Genomic DNA, 10,688 nt, shown 5'->3' with positions numbered 1-10,688 from the left:
AATTTTGCTTAAAAGTCACAAGGGGGCGTTTTTGCATTGAAGTCTATGAGACACAATTTTACATTGAAATCTATGGATAGTGTTCTTGCATTGAAGTCTATGTGGGGGGGTTGGTGTTTTTGCATTGAAGTCCATGGGATGCAATTTTGTATTGAAGTCTTTGGGACGTGATTTTGCTTTTAACGTCACTAGGGGGGCATGTTTGGATTGAAGTCTATGGGCCGCTTTTTTGCATTGAAGTCTATGAAACGCAATTTTGCTTTTTAAGTCACTAGGGGGCATTTTTGCATTAAAGTCACTGGGGGGGATTTTGCATTGAAGACTATGGGATGCAATTTTGCTTAAAAGTCACAAGGGGGCGTATTTGCATTGAAGTCTATGAGACACAATTTTACGTTGAAATCTATGGATAGTGTTTTTGCATTGAAGTCTATGGGGGGGGGGGGGTGTTTTTGCATTGAAGTTTATTGGATGCACATTTTCATTGAAGGCACTAGGGTGCGTTTTTGCTTTGAAGTCTATGGGACGCAATTTTGCATTGAAGTCTATGGGGGGTATTTTTGCATAGAAATCTATGGGGGGGGGGGGGGGTTGAATTGATGTCACTAGGGGGCGTTTTTGCATTGAAGTCTATAGAACACAATTTTGCATTGAAGTCACTAGGGGGCGATTTTGCATTAAAGACTATGGGACACAATTTTGCTTTAAAGTCACTAGGGGGCATTTTTTGCTTTGAAGTCACAAGGGGGCGTTTTTGCATTGAAGTCACAAGGGGGCGTTTTTGCATTGAAGTCACAAGGGGGCGTTTTTGCATTGAAGTCACAAGGGGGCGTTTTTGCATTGAAGTCTATGAGACACAATGTCGCACTGAAGTCTATGGGGGTGTTTTTGCATTGAAGTCTATGGGACCCAGCATGCCATTATCAGCACCTAAATCGGGGTATCCCTAAAAGTTGCACTGAAAATTGCAAACCAGTAGTGGGAAACGAGCCAAACAGTTATGTAGGGAGGAAAGGGGGGTGTAAGTAGTCACTCCCGGAAGAGGAGAGGGTTAAGATGTGTAAGTAGGGAATGGCTCTGCATATTTTTGATAAATACACCCCTTGATGTTCTGACTCCGTTGTAAGAGATGGATTTCACCCCGCTGAGCACACAATAAAAAGGAATTCATAATATTCTTTATTAAAAAAAAAAAAAAATTTTTTTGCTGGGCTTCAGTGTAATCTTGGAAACAAAAAGTTTTTATGCTATTTTCGCTCCAGGTCGAATGTTCTTCATAAAATTAACCAAAACAATACCATGTTATAGCCACTAGATGGAGCCGACAGACCTAATAAATATTACTTATAATCATTGGCTCCATCTAGTGGTCATAAAGTGATGTTTGCCAATTTAGGCTATATTTATTAATGAAAAACCCCCAAAAAAATAAAAAAAGAATGTTATTGCGCTACTTCCTCTCCAGGTCGAATGCTCTCTATGGATTAAAGAAGAACAATACTACAGAATGGGCACTAGATAGACTCACAAGCATAGTACATATTTCCTATGATCATCGGCTCCATCGAGTGGTCATAAAGTGACATTTTGCCGATTTACGCTATTCTTATGAATGAAAAACAAAAATGGAAATAAAAAAAATAAAAAATTATGAATGATATTATGCTATTTTCTCTCCAGGTCGAATGGTCTTCATAAAACCCAGCTGAGCACACGATAAAAGGAATTCATATTATTCTTTATTTTAAAAAAAAAATATTCTGCTAGGTTCGAGTGTAATCTTCATGATTTTAGAGAGAACAGGCCATGGAAACAAAAAATAAAATAAAAATGTTTTTTAGGCTATGTTCTCCCCAGGTCGAATGTTCTTCACAGAATGCACCAGAAAAATACAACATAATGGCCACTAGATGCAGCCGACAAACATAATAAATATTTCCTATGATCATCGGCTCCATCTAGTGGTCATAAAGTAACATTTTCATTTTGCTGATTTACGCTATACATATGAATGATGATAAAAAAAAAAAATGGAAATAAAAAAAAACACAAGAATGATGAATGATATTTTCTCTCCAGGTCGAATGTTCTTCATAGAACCCCCCCTCAGCACACAATAAAAGAAATTCATATTATTCTGTATCACAAAAAGTTCTGCCGGTTCGAGTGTAATCTTCATGATTTTAGAGCGAACAAGCCACGGAAAAATTAATGTTTTTAGACCATTTTCTCTCCAAGTCGAATGCTCTTCATAGAATGCACCAGAAAAATACCACAATATAGCCACTAGATGGAGCCGACAAACATAATAAATATTTCCTACAATCATCAGCTCTATCTAACGGTTGCAATGTGGTATTTTGACGATTTACGCTATTCTTATGCATGGAAAACAAAAACGAAAAAAAAAAAAAAATGAACATTATTAGGCTGTTTTCTCTCCAGGTTGAATGTTCTTCATTGATTAAGTCAGAAAAATACTACATTATAATCCCCAGATCAGGGCTAGGCAACCTGGAGCCCTCCAGCTGTTGCAGAACTACAAGTCCCATCATGCCTCTGGGAGTAATTGCAACTGCCAGCCTTGCAATGCCTCATGGGAAATGTACTGGAGGGCCCCATGCTGCCACCCCCTGCCATAGATGAAGCTCATGGACGTAGTAAATATTTCCTATGTTCATCAGCTCCGTCTAGTGGTCGTAATGTAGGAAAAACAATGGAAAAGAAAAAAATAAGCATTATTAGGCTATTTTTCTCTCCAGGTCGAATGTCCCTCATTTGTTAAATCAGAAAAATATTACATTATAGTCCCTAGATGGAGCTCACAGACATAGTTAACATTTCCTATAATCATAAGCTCAATTTAGTGGCCATAATGTGGTATTTTGCTATTCTTATGTAGGAAAAACAATGGAAAGGGGAAAAAAAAAAAAAAGACTATTAGGCCATTTTATCTCCAGGTCAAATGTTCTTTATAAAGTAAATTGAAAAAAATAATACAATATAGCCAATATACAGAGCTGACAAACACAATAAATATTTCCTATGATCATCAGCTCCCTCTAGTGGCAATAATGCAGTATTTTCCTGATTCATGCCATTCTCATGAATAAAATACATTCGACCTGGAGAGGAAAAAATAAAAAATAAAACAGCATAGTAATAATAGATTAGCACAGAACATATGTACATGCGGTGTCACTGGTAATAAAGACAGATTTCACCCCGCTGAGCACAAAATAAATGAATTCTTAAAAAAAAAAAAAATGTCCAGCTGGGTGTGAAGTATTCTTCATGGGAGAGAGTGGAAATGTCTCCCATTTCCTTAGGAAATAGTCTAGCTGCCACCGGAATCAGTGAGTGTCGGAAGACGGATAATAACTGCATAAAACATACAGACAGACAGAACGGAGATGCTGCCGGAGCGTTGCACGGATGGTGATGACACCTACAGGAAGGGAGAGGAATCGCACCCATGGAGGAATGATGGTACGGGGGATGAGGGGGGGAGGAATGGCTGTGGAATGGAGGACTGATGTTGGCGAGGTGCGCCGGTCAGGAGGTCTTGCCGCTCTGAGCGCTCTTAATTTCCTGCAAGAAAGCAACAATGTATTAGCCACTTCACCCTCTGGAAGGTTTTACCCCCCTTCATGACCAGGCCATTTATTTCTGTTTCATTAACTGTTAATTGCTCTGTCATGCAACACTGTACCTAAAAAAAAATTTTTTTCTACATTCTGTCACCAGTGCAGTGTCATCATTCAACTGGTGTGGTGGTGGCGAGAAGAAGAAGAAGAAGAAGAAGACAATAAAAAAATCGTGATTTTTGTTTTATCATCATTATTAAATTGCTTCATTTTCAAAAAAATAAAAATAAAAAAAATGCAACAAAAAAACTCGCCATGCTTCTTACTGAATACCTCAGACTGTCTACTTACCAAAAAGTTAAGTTCTAAGCGATAAAAAAAAAAAAAAAAAAAGGAATGGCGAGTTTTTTGAAATGAAGAAATTGAATATTTATTTTTTCACAGTTATATTAAAATATTTTTTTTAAATACTGTCCCCAGCACAGTACAGCAACATCATATGACTGATGTGGCGGTGATCAGGGACACCGACTGGTGACTGTATGTTACAAAACGAAAAATGAAATCTTTATTTTTTTTAATCATTTTTTTTTTTTTTTTTTTTTTTTTTACTATTTCATTTAACATGCTTTTACCAGAGAAGTTCAGTGTCACCATAGTACTACTCTGGAGGCTGATCGGGGATTTTTTTTTTTTTTAAATAATTGTTTTTTCTTTTTATTTTTTCATTCAACATTTTTTTTCTTCATTTTTTTTACTATTTCATTTAACATGCTTTTTTTTTTTATCAGAGAAGTTAAGTGTCACCATAGTACTACTTTGGGGGCTGATCGGGGATTTTTTTTTTTTTTTTAATAATATTTTTTTCTTCTTATTTTCTTTTTTTTATTCAACATTTGTTTTTCTTCATTTTTTACTATTTCATTTAACATGCTTTTATCAGAGAAGTTAAGTGTCACCATAGTACTACTCTGGGGACTGATCTGGGATTTATTTATTTTTTTAAATAATAGTTTTTTCTTTTTATTTTCATTTTTTTATTCAACATTTGTTTTACTTTATTTTTTACTATTTCATTTAACATGCTTTTATCAGAGAAGTTCAGTGTCACCATAGTACTAATCTGGGGGCTGATCGGGGATTTTTTTTTTTTTCTTTAATTAGTTCATTTTTATTTTTTGTTTTTGTTGTTTTGTTTTTTTTTTTTTTTACATTTTGTTTGATGTTACAATGAAGATCAGAAAAGTTTTCAACTGGGTTAACCATTCACGACAGCTGTGTTCACTAGTGATTGGCAACAGCTAATCACATGGCACGGGGTGCTGTGATTAACCCAGGTACCATGTGATATCTGTGGGCCAATCACAGCGTAGGCAACACAGCTGTTAGGAATGAATTCATATAGCATGTTGTGATAAGTGGACAATTTAGTGCAACGTCTGCTTTATGTAAAGCTGACCAAACACTATTCGATAAAAAAAATAAAAAAAATCCCCAATCTAAGAAACGTCCATCCAGGAAAATTACGAATCCCCCCCCCCCCCCCCCCCCCCCACTTGCTGGGCAATGGTATCCTAAATACCCAAACAGCAGCTCCCTCTGATTGGATGCAACTACCGCTCGGCCAGCTCCATCGATTTTGTTTTACGTTGAAGGACGTCAGGTGGAAGGAGGCGGACGGGGGTCGCCCACTAAGCCAATTTTGTCAGGTTCCTGATTAACCAGCCAAAATTAACTTCGTGGGGGTGACCATGTCAACCTCCATTTATCAGACATCCTTCGACTGAACAATCGACGGAGTTGGCCAATCAGATGGAGCTGTTGTCTGGGTATTTCCGACAGTCAACACTCAAAGCCGTTGGGAGAAAGTTGCCCAGCAGGGCGGTTCGTAATTTGCTTGGATGGAGGATTCCTAGAGTTGAAGAGCGTATGGCCAACGAGAAGAAGCCAAGCCCAATCCCCACACCATCAGAACCCAATGATACTATACAGCAGTGATTGCGAACCTCGGCACCCCAGATGTTTTGGAACTACATTTCCCATGATGCTCAACTACACTGTAGAGTGCATGAGCATCATGGGAAATGTAGTTCCAAAACATCTGGGGTGCCAAGGTTCGCCATCACTGCTATACAGGAACCCAGCCGGCAACCTGATCCACCTGGGTCTTCTCCACTAGTGGACATCCCATACATGGCAAGACTCTGTAAGCCAATGAAGCTCTACCAATTGGCACATTGATCATTGGTTTCCATCATGTATGGGATTACAAGAGCAGAAGAACGGAATTACAAATTATTCTAGACAGGCCAACATTGGACACAACGAGAGACACTCATTTATACCGGCACTGTGCCGTACACCTACCTCTGAGAGGGAATCTTTGAGTTGTCCATAAGCTTCTTCTAAATCATCGTTAAGAATGACGGCATCAAACAGACCGGGCTCTTTACCTGCAGATACAGACATTTAATAATGTATCATATGGAGCGTCCTACATAAAAACCAGGACTGATGGTGTTCACCTTGGGTGGAGATTGGTTGTATTAAGATTGGATACCAATAGAAAGCCAATTACATTGGATACAACTCTTGTGGGAAGAGCCTATAGCAGTGATGGCGAACCTTGGCACCCCAGATTTGGAACTACATTTCCCATGATGCTCATGCACTCTGCAGTGTAGTGGAGCATCATGGGAAATGTAGTTCCAAAACATCTGGGGTGCCAAGGTTCACCATCACTGGCGCTATATGGTCAAAAGTTGGTGAACACCCAACCATCACAACTATAGGATCTTGTTGGACATCCCATTCCAAAGCCATGGCCATTAAGATGGAGTTGGCCTCCTGTGTGGATACAACAGCCTCCACTTTTCTGGGAAGACTTTCCACAAGGTTTTTCGAAGGCGTCCGTGGGACTTTTGTACCCATTTTTTGAGGTCGGGAACTAATGTTGGATGAGAAGACCTGGCTCGAAATTGGTGTTTCAAAAGGTGTTCAGTGGGGGGGTTGAGGTCAGAACTCTGTGCAGGACATTTGCGTTCCTCCACACCAAACTGGTCAAACCATGTCTTTATGGAGCTGGCTTTGTACACAGGGGCGCAGTCATGGTGAAACAGAAGAGGGCCTTCAACAAACTATAACCTATAGAAGCTTGTTGGACACTCAATAAAATTAAAAAAAAACATTAAATATGAAGTTGACCCCGTTTTGTGGTTATGACAAACTCCACTCTTCTGGGAAAGCTTACCTTCATCCCAAAAGGTGATCAGTAGGGATTGAGGTCAGGGATCTGTGCAGGACACTCAAGTTCCTCTACACCAAGCTGGAGAAATCATGTCTTTATGGAGCTGGCTTTGTGCTCAGGGGCACAGCCATGCTGGAACAGAAATGGGTCTTCGCCAAACTGTTACCACAATTGCCTACAATGTGTTTGTATGAGTAGAAGTACACTGGAGACACCTGAACTCCATCATTTGGAGAGGGTCCTCATACATTTGGGTGACTGGCTGAATCACTATTAGAAGTGGTCTGTTGCTACAGAGATACATGGGGGGGCTGGATCAGATGTCAATTATCCTGTTTCAGACCCTCCATGGTGGAGGGGGGATTGTGGTGTGGGGTTGTTTTTCAGGGGTTGGGTTCCAGTGAAGGGAACTCTTAAGGCGTCATCATCATACCAAGACATTTTTTGACAATTTCATGCTCCCAACTTTGTGGGAACAGTTTGGGGATGGCCCCTTCTTGTTCCAACATGACTGCCCACCAGTGCACAAAGCAAGGTCCATAAAGACATGGACGAGCGAGTTTGGGGTGGAGGAACTTGACTGGGCCCGCACAGAGTCCTGACCTCAACCCGATAGAACACCTTTGGGATGATTTAGAGAGGAGACTGCAAGCCAGATCTTCTCGTCCAACATTAGTGCCTGACCTCACGAATGCTCTTCTGGAAGAATGGTCAAATATTCCCCATAGAGAGACTCCTAAACCTTGTGGACGGCCTTCCCAGAAGAGGTGAAGCTGTTATAGCTGCAAAGGGTGGGCCAACTCAATATTGAACCCTACGGACTAAGACTGGGATGCCAAAGTTAATGTGCATGTAAAGGCAGGTGTCCCAATACTTTTGAGTATATATAAAAAATCCCTCATCTTCCTGAAAAAAAAAAAAATGACATGTAAGCCAAGTACCACAAGGAAGAGATAAGAGATCTTCATGTACAGTACACGGCATGTGCATGGGAGAGAACTCACTGATCTCTATGTCTTCTCTGGCTGCCCGCAGCCTCTTCTGTAAACTTTCCTCGGACTCCGTCTTGCGGTCTCGCAGCCTCTTCTCCTGTAAGGCAAATAACGGAAAGTCGGAGATGAAGACAAAAAAGGGGCACCACTTACAGGTCGGAGCCAACGACCCAGCAACCACCAGCTTGGACCCCGATAACAAAGTCCAACCCCGTGGGCTGTCAGGTTGGGGGAAAAAAAAAAAAAAAAGAGGACTAGATGATACTGGACCATCCACCCAGCCAGGAAAAAGAGGTGGGCTCCCTCCGATTTGCTGCAGCTTCTAACGCACATGGTGAGAAGCTCACAGTGTGCGGTGAAATCAGAGGAAGACCTTTCAGTCCAGGAGAGAAGGTTACTTACCAAGGTCTCGACAGAGGGGGGCTGAATGGAGATGTAGATGGCGTTCAGGTTGGTCTTCTTAATGCTCTTCACGCCCTGCATGTCGATGTCCAGTATACAGATCTGGTTCTTGGCCTGAACGTCCTGGACTGCCGCTTTGCTGGGGGAGGGAGAGAAGGACGGCATAAGAAGCTTTGTACACCCCTGGGGCATCTTGGGTATAGAAAAATGTTAATTTTATGTTTATAACATACATAGGAGGTGTATGACAACTTTTTTTTGGACATTGATGTCAATTGGAGAGAAACGTCTAACAGCAACTAACAAGGAAAAAATCAGTGGCCTCTGAGAGATACCATAAAAACTCAGAGACTTTAACGAGGAAGGAAACCCTGATGGGGTTACTTCTTCTTTGTTTCCCTGCAAAGGTAAAGCATAATGGGCTACTATGTGTCACTTACCTGACACAGGAGCCAGCGATGTCACCGCTGTCCCCTGTAGTCCGGAGCATCCATCTTCTTCCGGGTATCACTGCTCCATCCACTCACCACTGCGTAGCAGCGATGACGTCACTCCCGCGCATGCGCATGGGAGCTGCCACTAACGGCATGCCGCTGCTAATGGCGATAGTGCGCCGCTGTCTACGGTGCATGCGGTGTAGACATCGGGTGCCTCTCTTTTTGTAAAGATCTCCTAAACCTTGTAGGTTTAGGAGATATTTGTTGGACCTACAGGTAAGCCTTAATCTAGGCTTACCTGTAGGTCAAAGTGGTTTGTAAGGATTTACAACCACTTTAATCTGATCCGGTATAAATAGGCCCCTAAGCTGCAAGTCTTCCATCCATCACAGACATCAGCGCTTATATCTGACCCCGTGCCATATGCTCACCACCATAATCCCATCAGAAGCTGAGACTTTTCTCTGCCAAACTACACTGCGTGCAATAGAAAACGTATTACTTTGAAAATAAACACATTTAAACAAAAAATAAAAAAATTTATATAGTAATAATTAAATTATATATAATAATTATTATAATAATAATAAATATATATACACATATTTTATTATAATATATATATTTTTTTATTATTAATGGTTATTCACTTACTTTACTTATGCATATTATTATGTGTGTGTGTATATATATTTTTATATACACACACATAAATACACAAAATAATAATAATATTACATAAGTGAATAACCATTAATAATGATTAAAAAAATAAAAATAAATAATATTATATATATATTATATATAATGTTTTAATCATTAATGGTTATTCACTTACTTATGTAATATTATTTTGTATATATATATATATATATATATATATATATATATATATATATATATATATATATATATATATATATATATATATATTAGTATACAGTGCCTTGCGAAAGTATTCGGCCCCCTTGAACTTTTCAACCTTTTGCCACATTTCAGGCTTCAAACATAAAGATATAAAAATTTTATTTTTTGTGAAGAATCACCAACAAGTGGGACACAATTGTGAAGTGGAACGAAATCTATTGGATTTTTGAAACTTTTTTAACTAATAAAAAAATGAAAAGTGGGGCGTGCAAAATTATTCGGCCCCCTTGCGTTAATACTTTGTAGAGCCGCCTTTTGCTGCGATTACAGCTGCAAGTCGCTTGGGGTATGTCTCTATTAGTTTTGCACATCGAGAGACTGAAATTCTTGCCCATTCTTCCTTGCAAAACAGCTCAAGCTCAGTGAGGTTGGATGGAGAGCGTTTGTGAACAGCAGTTTTCAGCTCTTTCCACAGATTCTCGATTGGATTCAGGTCTGGACTTTGACTTGGCCATTCTAACACCTGGATACGTTTATTTGTGAACCATTCCTTTGTAGATTTTGCTGTATGTTTGGGATCATTGTCTTGTTGGAAGATAAATCTCTGTCCCAGTTTCAGGTCTTTTGCAGACTCCAACAGGTTTTCATCCAGAATGGTCCTGTATTTGGCTGCATCCATCTTCCCCTCAATTTTAACCATCTTCCCTGTCCCTGCTGAAGAAAAGCAGGCCCAAACCATGATGCTGCCACCACCATGTGTGACAGTGGGGATGGTGTGTTGAGGGTGATGAGCTGTGTTGCTTTTACGCCAAACATATCGTTTTGCATTGTGGGCAAAAAGTTGGATTTTGGTTTCATCTGACCAGAGCACCTTCTTCCACATGTTTGGTGTGTCTCCCAGGTGGCTTGTGGCAAACTTTAGATGAGACTTTTTATGGATATCTTTGAGAAATGGCTTTCTTCTTGCCACTCTTCCATAAAGGCCAGATTTGTGCAGTGTACGACTGATTGTTGTCCTATGGACAGACTCTCCCACCTCAGCTGTAGTTCTCTGCAGTTCATCCAGAGTGATCATGGGCCTCTTGGCTGCATCTCTGATCAGTCTTCTCCTTGTCTGAGCTGAAAGTTTAGAGGGACGGCCAGGTCTTGGTAGATT

At 40.1% G+C, this 10,688-nt stretch overlaps 1 protein-coding gene across 6 annotated transcripts in view; it reads right to left on the bottom strand.

The window, feature by feature from the left end:
- Window positions 1-1,721: 1,721 nt before the first annotated feature.
- GUK1 (guanylate kinase 1) overlaps window positions 1,722-10,688 on the bottom strand; it is a 42,232-nt gene continuing 33,265 nt past the window's right edge. For all 6 annotated transcript variants that reach the window (XM_077490611.1, XM_077490610.1, XM_077490606.1 and 3 more), the window contains 4 exons: window positions 8,229-8,367; window positions 7,839-7,923; window positions 5,955-6,040; window positions 1,722-3,591 (listed from right to left, as the gene is read on the bottom strand). In XM_077490611.1, coding sequence (XP_077346737.1) covers window positions 3,556-3,591; window positions 5,955-6,040; window positions 7,839-7,923; window positions 8,229-8,367 — 346 coding nt within the window. In that variant the 3' untranslated portion in view covers window positions 1,722-3,555. The remainder of the gene's footprint in view (window positions 3,592-5,954; window positions 6,041-7,838; window positions 7,924-8,228; window positions 8,368-10,688) is intronic.

Source organism: Lithobates pipiens, unplaced genomic scaffold, assembly GCF_037356315.1.
Source record: "Lithobates pipiens isolate NorthernLeopardFrog02 unplaced genomic scaffold, aLitPip1_a1.2 Scaffold_19, whole genome shotgun sequence".
Lineage (NCBI taxonomy): Eukaryota > Metazoa > Chordata > Amphibia > Anura > Ranidae > Lithobates > Lithobates pipiens.
The sequence above is the reverse complement of the archived record's forward strand: the minus strand, read 5'-3'. Positions and strand labels throughout refer to the sequence as shown.